At 33.3% G+C, this 14,454-nt stretch overlaps 1 protein-coding gene across 1 annotated transcript in view; it reads left to right on the top strand.

Annotated features, from left to right (window-relative positions):
• The window catches only part of LOC138702036 (UNC93-like protein MFSD11), an 82,415-nt gene extending 69,483 nt beyond the window's left edge, over nt 1-12,932 (top strand). The window contains exons 6-8 of the mRNA XM_069829534.1: nt 2,507-2,675; nt 4,312-4,447; nt 12,083-12,932. Of these exons, the coding sequence (XP_069685635.1) occupies nt 2,507-2,675; nt 4,312-4,447; nt 12,083-12,286 (509 nt within the window). The 3' untranslated portion in view covers nt 12,287-12,932. The remainder of the gene's footprint in view (nt 1-2,506; nt 2,676-4,311; nt 4,448-12,082) is intronic.
• The last annotated feature ends 1,522 nt before the right edge of the window (nt 12,933-14,454 follow it).

Here is a 14,454-nt window from a genome sequence, read left to right as displayed (position 1 = left end):
AACAAAACTGAATGTATTTAAACACCTGAGACAATGAAGTCACTTGTCACGTCATGTGATATCGAGAGATCATTCTCGGCATTTAAAATAATTCTGACAGATAAGAGAAAACGTTTCACATTAGAAAGCATGGAGATATCGGTGTTGTTTACTGTCAAAATAATTACGTGAAAGGCAGACGAAGTTTTAAAAAAATTTGAAAAGTTAGAAAGTTAAAAATGTACCAATTAAAATATGTAGGCATGTAAAAGGAATAATTAATATACATTACCGGTATTTTATAGAAAAAGAAGTTTAATACAAATTATGGTTACTTTAAATTATTTTCATTTACATCATATTATTAAACCAAATAAACCTCTAAAGTGTATTTTAATTTTTAGCGCATATTTCAACAGTTTTACAGCATAGTTATGTGCATATTTTCGGGTTTTTTAGTGCTTTAAGTTCCATGGCCTACCCATAACATTCCAAAGTGTTCTTGTATGACAGCGGAAGAGAGACCTTGGGTTAAATATTTTATAAGATAAGGCTAGATAATCTACATACTTTCAATAATATTTTCTCGAAAGTGGTTCAAGGTACACAGACAATTAAATCTGGCACATAACAGATTCGATACATTTATAAAGTAGGGTAAAGTTGCCTAATTCCATGACACGTTTTTTCCATTGGATATCTTGCTAGGATGTTAACAGATGCCTCAAAAGTAAGTGAAAAATGCACTCTTTCGAGAAAGATGTCTGGTGCTCTGGTCGAACGGCAAAGCTTTGACTGACATACAATTTTAAAAAAGTATCACGGGATTAGGGATATCACAGAATTAGGCTACTTTACCCTAAGTGTAATAGTTAATAAATCTTTAACTGAAATTCCTATTCTTGTCATAATTATAGTTTAAATTCATTTATAATCTATACCGTACCAGTATCATACTATTTATTAGTGTTCATGAAGATTCAGATTCAACTGAATGGTTATCGAAAAACAATTACATTCAGCGACAATTAAATAATAAGGCTATATTAATTTTAAAGAAGCAGTTTAAAATCACTTTGCCTATTCGGAATACAGTCCTCTAGCTTCGATAAAAGGAAATCACCTGAAGACTATAAGGAGACTTGAGGTGGTCTTATATTGGGACAGTTCGTCACAGTGTCTTAGATGGATCCGAAGCCATAGAAGAGTCTTTCTGTCTGAAATAAGAAATGGTTCGTGATATTTCGCTCTTACATTATATTTCACTTCCACAATTTGTCCAAAATCTCTCAGATAACATCTTCAAAAGACAATCACAATTGAGTGACAAATTCTTGACTAATAAGACCTTTATTATTGTAGAAATAAATTAGCATTATTTTGATTTTCGATTTTTGACCTTATTTTACATAAATTTTGGACTAAAATCTTGTGCATGATTTTCACGTTCATTTATTTTTCTGATTAACTTTTCATTTCGAACTGAAATTAAATGTCCTAACACATAGCCTATCATTAAACTTTTCACTTCGCAGTTTACACTTTTCATTGGAGTTTCTTTTCCACTGTCGATTTTCAAAAGTGGTTCACAAAGTGAAACGTGAAAAGGAAAAATAGAGGAAACTTTTAAAATATATTATTACCGTAGGCTACTCTATTATTGTTCTTGTTTTTCCCCTGGACCCCTTATATGTATAGTAAAATGTATTTATTTATTTTTTTTATTCCTCTAAACGGATGTTGCTCAAAGACAAAGTATACCATCACAACATAAAAATATCCCTGTTAACATTTTGTTCAAATTATTCTAATCACAAATAATCTAACGTTCAAATTGATTCCATTAAAAAGAATTATAGCAATAGTTTCTACACAGTTGAATAGATCCTCTAAGAGTCATAAGTGCTGTCACTTTAAGAAATGATGTTGGCAATAACATTTTTTTCCAAAACTGTATCAGGAAGCCAAGTATTGTTCCTCGCTCCCCATTCATTAAACCCACCACCTCCAATTTTTACAGTTGGTATTTCTCCTTATTTATAATACCCAACTGTCGGATTGTAGATAAGTTACCTACTTTGTTTTTTTGAATTGACTTCTAATGGTTGAATCTATGACTTTCGAACCTGATGGCTGGATGGAGTATGAATCCTTTCTCATTTGTCTGGTACATAATGATGTCAATTCTTCAATGGCTGCCATCTTCTGCCAGACCATGCACCTCCTCAAAAATTTTGAATCCTCAATCTCTCAGGACGATAGTGTATAAATGTCCTTAACATACGTGCTATAATAACACCCTAATCATTCTTCATACTTATGAAACAAAACAAGCACACAGGAATATCTAATTTGATATCGGTACTATAAACAATATTAATAAGTACAGTACCGGTATATATTTTTTAAGATAATTATAAAGAAATGTTAGAATTATTTCCTGTTCAGTTATTTCATAGGTGTCATTGTCAAGAATTCACGCTTCCTATTGCTTTAGAGTTTAGGTATGGCCTTTTTATAATTACAGGTGGTGCTTTTTTTGGAATAATGGGACCAAAGACAATACGATGGGGCCGAGATCCGATTGTGATGGTTGGATTTCTTATCCATATGGCTTCATTCTTCCTCATTTTCTTAAATTTGCCTAATTCTTCTCCTTTTGGAGACACTGACGAAGCAGCTTTCATAACAAGCAAGTAAGTAGGCCTAAAAGCTATTGGATGTAAGTCACATTTAGTAATGGTGAGAAGATACTAAATTTCAAATTTTTGCACGCATTGGTATTATTGATTCAGATGTTATAAGTGATTAAAATTACAAAGGTTTATATGGATCGCTTTGTATAAGTCTAATTTAAGAAAGGAAAATGTTGACTGCAATTTCTTCATTCTGATAATTAAATTAATTAATTTGATCATTTTCATGATTTTCATTATACTGGCTTTGAGAACTTCATTTAGTTTATTTTTCTGTTACTTAAGGGGTTAGGTACAGCTTACAACAGTAAAATTTTTTAAATATTAAACATTTTTTCCTCCATTACTGTATATTGTACAATATTGAAAATTAGTATGTGTAAAACACTGTCCTTCTGCTATATGAAAAAATATTTTTACGATTAAAAAAATTATTTACTTTTTTTTTTTTTCAAAATTCAGTTCACTGTGCAGTGATGAAACGTTCCCACATAAATAAAAAACTATCCAACATTCTGTGATGAACGTTTTGTTTTTGTGTGTATTTATGCATGTCATATCTGCAATATGATGCAAGATCACTTCTCTACCTTTGATAGATTGCCTGATAAAAAATGTTGTTGTTGTTGTTTTCTAATGCCAGGCGTTTGACAATAAAGTCATTTGACCTCTTGCACTCCAATATTTTTCAAAGATATTATCACGACCAGCCAATGAAGTACAGATTTTGAGGTGTTCCGAATCCATTTCTTGGTTTGAGTTGCACAATGGGCAGTTAGGGGACTGATATATTCCAATTCTATGCAGGTGTTTAGCCAAACAATCATGGCCTGTTGCCAATCTAAATGCAGCTACAGACGATTTTCGTGGTAAATCGGGAATTAACTGTGGATTTTGATGCAGAGAGTTCCATTTTTTCCCTTGGGATTGTGTTATCAAATTTTGTTTGTTGAAGTCTAAGTATGTAGATTTAATAAATCTCTTCACAGAGTAATATGTAGATTTAGTAACAGGTCTGTAAGTAGCAGTGCTGCCCTTCTTTGCTAAAGCATCCGCATTCTCGTTTCCCATGATTCTACAGTGGGATGGTATCCATTGGAATACAATTCTTTTGCCTGATAAAAAATAAATTCCTTTTTAAAAAAATGAAAGAGCATGATGTTGTGAACATGAGTTTCATCAATAAAATAAAAGAGAGAGAACATGAAAAAGTTAACAAATTTATGAGTTACGAGGGAAACGCTTCATTACTGCACAGTGAACTGCCACTATTTTGGATTTTGAAAAAAAAAAAAAAATTTAAATCGTAAAAATATTTTTTTCATTTAGCAAAAGGACAGTGTTTTACACATAGCCTATCAATTTTCATTATTGTACAAGATACACCTAACTCCTTAACTATGCAGTTAAACTCTAAACTATAATCAATGAAGAAAAAAAAAAAAAAAACATGAATTTCCTTCCGCAGTTTGCATTATTATTTGATTCTTACATTAAGAAATCTGCGATTTACAGTCATGATATATTTTTTTTCAATCTACAATATTGTTGTACAATTACTAATCATATTGATACAGTGCATGTAAGAGGAACAACATAAATATTCACAAAGAAAATACGAATAATTTCATTGCAGTGCATATGTGGCCATCTTATGCAGTTTCTTGCTTGGATTTGGAGACAGTTGCTACAACACACAAATATATTCTATACTGGGCGGTGTCTTCCCAGAAGATAGCGCACCTGCCTTTGCTCTCTTCAAATTCACACAGGTATGTACAGAAGTTTCATAGTGCGAGTAACGTTTTTATTATAATCACTACGATCATGTAACCTGATGCTTCCTATTATTGATTTCATTATCACTAATAGTTCTATAAATGTTTTCATTGCCATGATATACTCCACTACAGACTGGTCAAATCTCGCAAATAGAAATATGGTACCATAGAAGGAGAATAAGTTTTATATTAAAATTAAAGCCTATTATATTTATTAAAATGAAATTTAATGGTAGAAAATGTATTCTAGCCTCCGGCGTAGCTCAGTCGGCAGAGACACTTGCCTTCTGATCCAGAACTGCGCTCAGGCTTGGGTTCGATTCCCACTTGGGCTGATTACTTGCTTGGGTTTTTTCCGAGGATTTTCCCAACTGTAAGGCGAATGTCAGGTAATCTGTGGCGAATCCTCGGTCTCGTCTCGCTATCACCAATTCCATTGACGCTAAATAACCCAGTAGTTAATACAGCGTCGTAAAATAACTAACTAAAAAAATGCATTTCTTCCTAATTGGTCAATACAGATTAGGAATGGAATAAGAAAGAGAAATATAAAAACTCAAAATACTGTGCAATAAATAAATATTATTTGAAGGAAGCATTATATTCTACCATTTCTATATTCATAAACGTATTAAGAGGTGATTTAATGTTGCAGATGTCAGTGGAGTTGTTAATTGTAATAGTTATTTATGTAACTTGTGTGAAAAGTGGAACTTCTTTGCATAAGCTGTATACAAGTACTGAAATTACACAAGTTTAAAAATGTCCACGCCACAGAAAAGTTTACATATAATTTTATTTACCACATAACAAAAAGAGAGACATTTTCTAGTAGAAATTTATCTTACTCTCATAACAAAAGCATATTCTACAATATCTAAATACAACAGAATCTTTACTGCAGGTCATGGATCGATCTTTAACATCAATAGTAATGGCATTTTGTTCTATAGTGACAAACGATACTGTACAATGTAATAGATTAGTTCAAGGTATTCAGAAAAGGATTACGGTACCTTTCACACCAAAAACCGTTTAAAATCTGTACTATTTATTATGATAGTAAACAAAAATAAATACATGTGGCTGTATTAAATATGTTGATCGTAATCCATACATGTATCGTCGAGCTTCATATTACTTTATTCCCTTATGGATGTGAAGGAAAAGAGCAGCAATTGGAAAGACTTTAAAATCTGGGTGCAATATTTGTGGCTTTAACTAATGAAAGTGATTGAAATATGGTTCAGTGTGGACAATAGCCTTTCAAATCTTATGACAAAAAAAAATTACTGCAAAATTAGAATTTATTGTTCAGTGTGGACAACAGCCTTTCAAACCTTATGACAAAAAGAAATAACTGCAAAATTAGAATTTATTGTTCAGTGTGGACAGCAGCCTTTCAAACCGTATGACAAAAAGAAATAATTGCAACATTAGAATTTATGTTCAGTGTGGACAGTAGCCTTTCAAACCTTATGACAAAAAGAAATAATTGCAACATTAGAATTTATTGTTCAGTGTGGACAACAGCCTTTCAAATCTTATGACAAAAAGAGATAACTGCAAAATTAGAATTTATTGTTCAGTGTGGACAGCAGCCTTTCAAACCGTATGACAAAAAGAAATAACTGCAACATTAGAATTTATTGTTCGGTGTGGACAGTAGCCTTTCAAACCTTATGACAAAGGAAATAATTGCAACATTAGAATTTATTGTTCAGTGTGGACAACAGCCTTTCAAACCTTATGACAAAAAGAAATAACTGCAACATTAGAATTTATTGTTCGGTGTGGACAGTAGCCTTTCAAACCTTATGACAAAGGAAATAATTGCAACATTAGAATTTATTGTTCAGTGTGGACAACAGCCTTTCAAACCTTATGACAAAAAGAAATAACTGCAAAATTAGAATTTATTGTTCAGTGTGGACAGTAGCCTTTCAAACCTTATGACAAAAAGAAATAACTGCATAATTAGAATTTATTGTTCAGTGTGGACAGTAGCCTTTCAAACCTTATGACAAAAAGAAATAATTGCAACATTAGAATTTATTGTTCAGTGTGGACAACAGCCTTTCAAATCTTATGACAAAAATAAATAATTGCAACATTAGAATTTATTGTTCAGTGTGGACAGTAGCCTTTCAAATCTTATGACAAAAAGAAATAATTGCAACATTAGAATTTATTGTTCAGTGTGGACAGTAGACTTTCAAACCTTATGACAAAAAGAAATAACTGCAAAATTAGAATTTATTGTTCAGTGTGGACAACAGCCTTTCAAACCTTATGACAAAAAGAAATAATTGCAACATTAGAATTTATTGTTCAGTGTGGACAGTAGCCTTTCAAACCTTATGACAAAAAGAAATAACTGCAACATTAGAATTTATTGTTCAGTGTGGACAACAGCCTTTCAAACCTTGTGACAAAAATAAATAATTGCAACATTAGAATTTATTGTTCAGTGTGGACAGTAGCCTTTCAAACCTTATGACAAAAATAAATAATTGCAACATTAGAATTTATTGTTCAGTGTGGACAGTAGCCTTTCAAACCTTATGACAAAAAGAAATAATTGCAACATTAGAATTTATTGTTCAGTGTGGACAGTAGCCTTTCAAACCTTATGACAAAATGAAATAACTGCAAAATTAGAATTTATTGTTCAGTGTGGACAGTAGCCTTTCAAACCTTATGACAAAAAGAAATAATTGCAACATTAGAATTTATTGTTCAGTGTGGACAGTAGCCTTTCAAACCTTATGACAAAATGAAATAACTGCAAAATTAGAATTTATTGTTCAGTGTGGACAGTAGCCTTTCAAACCTTATGACAAAAAGAAATAACTGCAACATTAGAATTTATTGTTCAGTGTGGACAGTAGCCTTTCAAACCTTATGACAAAAAGAAATAACTGCAAAATTAGAATTTATTGTTCAGTGTGGACAGTAGCCTTTCAAACCTTATGACAAAAAGAAATAACTGCAAAATTAGAATTTATTGTTCAGTGTGGACAGTAGCCTTTCAAACCTTATGACAAAAAGAAATAACTGCAACATTAGAATTTATTGTTCAGTGTGGACAGTAGCCTTTCAAACCTTATGACTAAAGGAAATAACTGCAAAATTAGAATTTATTGTTCAATGTGGACAACAGCCTTTCAAACCTTATGACAAAAGGAAATAACTGCAACATTAGAATTTAAAAGGTAAAGATTATTTAGCAATCACAACATGTAAAAATAACCTACCAAACTTTAGTAATATATTTTGAAATATGTCTACAAGTGTTACATAATTAATTTCAAATAATTTCCCCCCCTCCCCGCGACTGCCTCCGTGGTCTGTTGGTCAGCATGCTGTCTTCCAGATCGGGAGGTGTCGGGTTCGATTCCCGGGCTAGGCTCTCGGTAAATTTTTCTTGAAGAAGAGGAATTCCCTGGCTGTCTAGAGTCTGGAAATTTGTATGAATTTGAGTGTGATTGTGAGTGTGCCGCGTCTGTTGGTCAGCATGCTGGCTTCCAGATCGGGAGGTGTCGGGTTCGATTCCTGGGCTAGGCTGTCGGTGAATTTTTCTTGAAGAAGAGGAATTCCCTGGGTGTCTAGAGTCTAGAAATTTGTATGAATGTGAGTGTGATTGTGAATGTGCCGGATTAATATTCATTAATCAATCATCGCATATATAAAAATACATCAGGACTGTCGCTGGGCAGTAACCTGAACACACGTTTCAGCGTCACATTGTTGACAAATAACTTCATCTCTTAGCACAACATAAAGCATCTAATAGATGCTATAGAGTTACCAACAACGAAAAAAAATAAATAAATAATTTTTTTAAACGTACTTAGCAGTTTAAACTAGGAAAAACAAAAGTCAGGAAATACATCAAACTTTTGCCAAAACAAAAGAGCGAGAGTGAGAGCAATAGAGAATTAAACACTTGCCCCTGGAGACAGAAATAGGTTATTGTCTGTGAGAAGCTAGATTTCGAAAATGTAAACATTATTGGCGAAACACTTAAGTCACTACACTAATTGTTAAATCATTTTTGCTACCTATTTCTTTTAACAAGTAATAATCCTTCAGTCTTCTTTTACTAAAGAGCATTCAGGTACCTAAATGAATATATTTACTCTTTTTTAATAAAGCATAAAATGTGTCATCTAAGAATGTATGATTTTAAACTGAATTAAGTCTTTCAACAGAATTATTTCACATACGACATAAAATATCAAGTTTAAGCAGGGAGGCACCAATAAATTTGAAGATAATGATATCGACACCTAACTTGTTTTACTACCGTAATATTTGTAGCCATTGTCAAGCCTCATATTGAGCATTAGAGCAGCAATATTTTTGGATCATTAATCACTTTAACAATGTAAGATTAAAGGGGAGAAAATGACAGCTGAGTAGTTGAAGATCCTTGATGTGACCAGCTTAAGTACATTCCACACATCTTCACCGCACTCACACGAGATACTGATCAAGGTCAGTAAGTCAGAATGATAAAAGGACAGTGAATTGTGAACCACTTAAAAGAGATTGCTTTAGTCCGTGGTCTTGACCTGTTTTTGGGATATGGAATGAGTTTGAAGAAATATATTTTTGAGATCGCTAGAAAGGAGGAAGGAAACAATGGTCACTTGTTCAGAAGATGTTTAGACTGGACTTTTTTATTTCTGATAAAATCAGAACACATGACGTTCTGAAGGTCGGACTGATGCTCTCATTCAAGTTGATTTAGCTGTTTCTGATGGCTCCAGATAGAGAGTAGTCTTCTTTTTTTTAAGACGAAAATAAAACAATTTTCGAAATGTCTTGTGATCTAATTTCCTTCACACAGAAAATAGTACATTCTAAACTTTTGATTTATACATGTAGTACTTATACTCGTAAAATATCCATATCATACTCTTTTGTTTTTCTTTTAAGAAATTATATTTTATATAACCGCCACAGTGACCTAGTGGCTAGAGCACTATACTTATACACCTGTGGATCTGGGTTTGATTCCCGGAGTACCCCAGATTTATAACTTGTGTTGGGCAAGCCCTTGATCCAGGTAACACAGGGGTTTACTCCAGCAGCTCCGGTACCCCTGTGACATCCCAACAAATCTCCATCATCATCTCATCTCGTCCACACCTGTGGAGTAACGGCTAGCGCATCTGGCCGCGAAACCAGGTGGCCCGGGTTCGATTCCCAGTTGGGGCAAGTTACCCAATATGATTAGCTTATATTGCAGACTGTTTATACTGCATCATCTCATAACATGACATGCTTTTTTATATTAACTTATTAATTAGAAGCATTTTCATTATTACATAGGGAAAGGGCCTTGATGTGCCAATAGCATAATTTTATTATTTTATTCATACGTACATATAGCTTAATTTAATTTACAGTCTTCGAGCAGCATAGATGCAATATATAAGGTCAAGAATACATATAGGCACACTCGCACACAAACCCATGCTTTTGAGTGTTTACCTGAATATTTTTGTTCATGTCATATTGTCCCTAATACTTTTCGTATTCTTTATTACTCACTTCTTTAGTTTATATTTAATTCAGGTAGGTATCTAAGCTCTTGATTTAACAATAACTTGTTTCATTGAATAATATGAAAAATTATAGTTTGGTTTTGTTCAATTTTAGTGCCTTGTTTATAATTGTATTGTGACTCTAGAATCACTTAATATGACTATATTCTTGCAATGATGAATCCAAAGAAATAAATTTTGAAGGGATGTATAAATAGCTTCAACTTCTCCATTGTATTGTATTTATTAATATTCCATGGTATTTGTACATTGCTTACAGCTAGAATATGGAACAAGTCAAAAAACTTAATACTATTATAAAGTCTTAATTTATAGTCATAGTCTAGTTGAAATATGTACAGAAGAGGTTTACAATGTAGTCTACTAGTACAACACAAAGATTTAGTATCAATTTCATGAAGCGTTGTTGAATGTCATGAATTCACCTACAAAATAGAAGGTATGAAAAATTAGGTATTTCTTTAATTTGGCCCTAAATAATCTTATATTTTGAGTTTCATTTTTATATCGATAGGGAGGCTATTAAAATTTTTTACTGCCATATAACGCACTCCTTTTTGATAGCATGATAGACTTGCTGATGGAGTATGAAAGTCATTTTTTGACGCGTATTTATACTATGAACTGTTGAATTAGTAATAAAATTTTCACGATTACATACGAGGAAGATTGTTAATGAAAAATAACTGACAAGCCATGGGAATTATTTGCAGTTTTTTTTTTTTTTTTTAATAATCCTACACTATTCCCTATATTTGGCACCTACTATTATTCTAATGACTCTAAATTTATAGTATTTTCCCCACATTCTTATAGAAGGAAAAGAATTCACATGTATCACCTACTCCAGCTCCTTCCTCAAGATCCATGAAAGAACCATCTGCGTGTGTATATGTCCAATTACTTAATGGATATGTTGTATGTAGAGTTTGTAATGTTAACATTTTTGCTTCTTGGAGAGAAATATCTATCTTGTTAAAGATTTTGTGTAAGTATAGGTTGGAAGTAAATCCCGAAAAGACTAAGTATATGATTTTGTCTCGTGATCAGAATATTGTACGAAATGGAACTATAAGAGTTGGAGATTTATACTTCGAAGAGGTGGAAAAATTAAAATATCTTGCAGCAACAGTAACAAATATAAACGACACTTGGGAGGAAATTAAACGCAGAATAAATATGGGAAATGCGTGTTATTATTCGGTTGAGAAGCTTTTGTCATCTAGTCTGCTGTCAAAAAATCTGAAAGTTAGAATTTATAAAACAGTTATATTACCGGTTGTTCTGTATGGCTGTGAAACTTGGACTCTCACTTTGAGAGAGGAACAGAGATTGGGGGTTTTTGAGAATAAGGTGCTTAGGAAAATATTTGGGCTAAGAGGGATGAAGTTACAGGAGAATGGAGAAAGTTACACAATGCAGAGCTGCACGAATTGTATCCTTCACCTGACATAATTAGGAATATTAAATCCAGACGTTTGAGATGGGCAGGGCATGTAGCACGTATGCATATAGTGTGTTAGTTGGGAGGTCAGAGGGGAAAAGACCTTTGGGGAGGCCGAGACGTAGATGGGAAGATAATATTAAAATGGATTTGAGGGAGGTGGGATATGATGGTAGAGACTGGATTAATCTTGCTCAGGATAGGGACCAATGGCGGGCTTATGTGAGAGCGGCAATGAACCTCCGGGTTCCTTAAAAGCCAGTAAGTAAGTAAGTAAATAGGTTGTATTGCATATCTACATGATCAATCGGGTTATTAATTGATTGGCCTTAATGAATGGTTTATCATACGTTAATAGGAGGAAAACATTTTTTCCAGTTTTTGGTTTTATTGGCAATTTTTTTTATTTCATTCATTTTATTACGTAAAACATTAAATTTAAAATTACATTTAATGTTTACGTAATTTTAGAATTTTAACAACATGCAACATATTACAGTATAATGTATTTCCAAAATTGGGTATAAATTAGCACACATGTGGATGTTTTTGCCGGAACTCAACGAAAATGTGGATCATTAATCACACTTTTTATTATTTTTTTAGTCCGTAGCTGCAGCTGCCAGTTTCTTCTACAGCAGTCACTTGGGACTTCATGCTCAGCTCGGAATCCTTGTAGTTCTTGCCGTAGTTGGCACCATCTCATTTTGTTTTGTGGAATGGGCAGCTAGATCAAAGAAATCAAAAGGTTATAATGGGGCAATTGATGACCCAGATCTGTCAGATGGAACCATGCCCAACAACAGGTAAAACCGTGATCTTGATACTGCAGTGTTTAAGGAATTACTCCACATTCAGTTTTAAACGGTAATATGTAATCATAAAATCTGTTATTTCAACATCACTTTTCCATATTGTGTTTGGGTTGTCGACTTAGGTGATACATTCACATAAGCAGTTTTGTGGCATGAAATTTCTATAGGTACTGCGGAAGCTTTTTCTACAACTTAAAATTTTGTACTGAGAAGTATTTTGTCACCTAGGATGTAATGTGCGAATGAATGAAAGAATAAGTTGGTGATCAGAACACAAAAGTCCTGTTATTGTACATGGAAATATATACGTAAAAATATTTTGTGTGTTAATGGGGTAGTCAATCATACATTGAAGTCAAAATATTGTAAAATATGAAATAAGTTTATAAGTATAATACTATCTTTTTAAATTATGGCTAACCCCAATTCATGGTTCTATATTGAGACATGCATTAGAATTAGTTAAAATTCCTTTTTGAGTACCAGTTCAAAAAGCAGAATTGTATGAAATAATAAATTACTCACAAATGATGATAACGTTAAAAACTTATTAAAATAATCATTTTAATAATATACCACGTTAACTATTGAACGTACTATACCTTTGTGACTAGTTTCGACCTCGTTTTCGCCATTTCTGAACTGTCAGTCAAGTTACAGCGAGCTCAGAATATGTGCATCAGATACGTGTGCAACATCCGACGATATGATCACATATCACCGTCCTTCGCAAGTCTCTCGTGGCTCCGACTTAAAGAACGCAGAACTTTACACTCTTTGTCTTTACTCTTTCGAATTCTGCACACTTCAACACCAAATTACCTTTCGTCTCGTTTCTCTTATCTATACTCTAACCACGACGTAAATACCAGATCACTTATCTGTGGCACGCTAAATATACCTCTTCATAGAACATCTTGTTATTCCTCATCTTTTACAATATCCACCTCGCGTCAATGGAATTCCTTGTCACAAAGTATTAGGGGCTGCAAGACAACAAACACCTTTAAGAACAGCTTAAAAGATAACCTTATTAGCATTTCACTCCAATCATACTGATTTAAAATATTACTGACTACACTGTTGCTTTTTTTCTTTAGACATCATCCTGATTGTGCTGCATTTTCAAAATTGTCTCATAATAATCTCTTTCTATTATCTAATATAATTTGAAATATATTAACATTCTATGTATTTTAGTTTAATTCTGCTACCCAGTTTATTTCAGTGTTTAATTAATAGTTCATAGTATTTTGTTGTTTAATTCGTAAATAACTCTTGTATACATGTAACTCTCATCTAAATCAAATTGTTGAATTCTTTGTAAGTTCATGCATATGTATATACACTTTTTGCTGGTTGTGTGGAAGAGAAGGCCTTACGGCCTTAACTCTGCCAGCTAAAATAAATCATTATTATTATTATTATTATTATTATTATTATTATTATCAAACTTTCTAGTAAGATTTTGCGCATACTTCCGGTTTCTTCTTGTTGAGTGTCGTTGAGAGGGAATGCGTAGGTAGTGGTGGGGGCACGTTTGTGATTGGTAGTGTTGTATCGAAAAGTGTGCGTGTTTTGAAATTCAGTTGAATATTGAGAACTTGTTTTGTTTGTGTTTTTGTATGTTTACATTTTAGAGACATACGAAATATATAAGCACAGAAAAAAACACAAACACAACATATTTCAAAACGAAACTCTTTCCAAAACAACACTACGAATCACTAACACTCCCACCACTACCTAAACATCCTCCCCACAACGATACCCTGCAAGAAAAAGCTAGAAGTGCGCGCAGAACCTCACTAGGAAGTTTGATAATGGCGAAAATGACATCGAAATTAGTCACAAAGATGTAGTACCTTCTGTAGTTACACAGTATATCAGGCATGCTTAAGAAACAGCGCGTGAACGATCGTAGATTACTCTGCATGCTACCTGGCTGAAGTAGAGGAGCTGGCTACGGACTGGAAGGTCCGGGGTTCGATCCCATGTTGTGACAGGATTTTTTCTCGTTGCCAAACTTTCATAACGACCCCGAGGTTCACTCAGCCTCCTATAAAATTGAGTACCAGGTCTTTCCCGGGGCTAAAAGACGGTCAGAGCGTGGTGCCGACCACACCACCTCATTCTAGTGCCGAGGTCATGGAAAGCATTGGG

Source organism: Periplaneta americana, chromosome 6 (genome assembly GCF_040183065.1).
Source record: "Periplaneta americana isolate PAMFEO1 chromosome 6, P.americana_PAMFEO1_priV1, whole genome shotgun sequence".
NCBI lineage: Eukaryota > Metazoa > Arthropoda > Insecta > Blattodea > Blattidae > Periplaneta > Periplaneta americana.
Note: the sequence above shows the minus strand (reverse complement) of the source record. Positions and strands in the feature narration are given on the sequence as shown.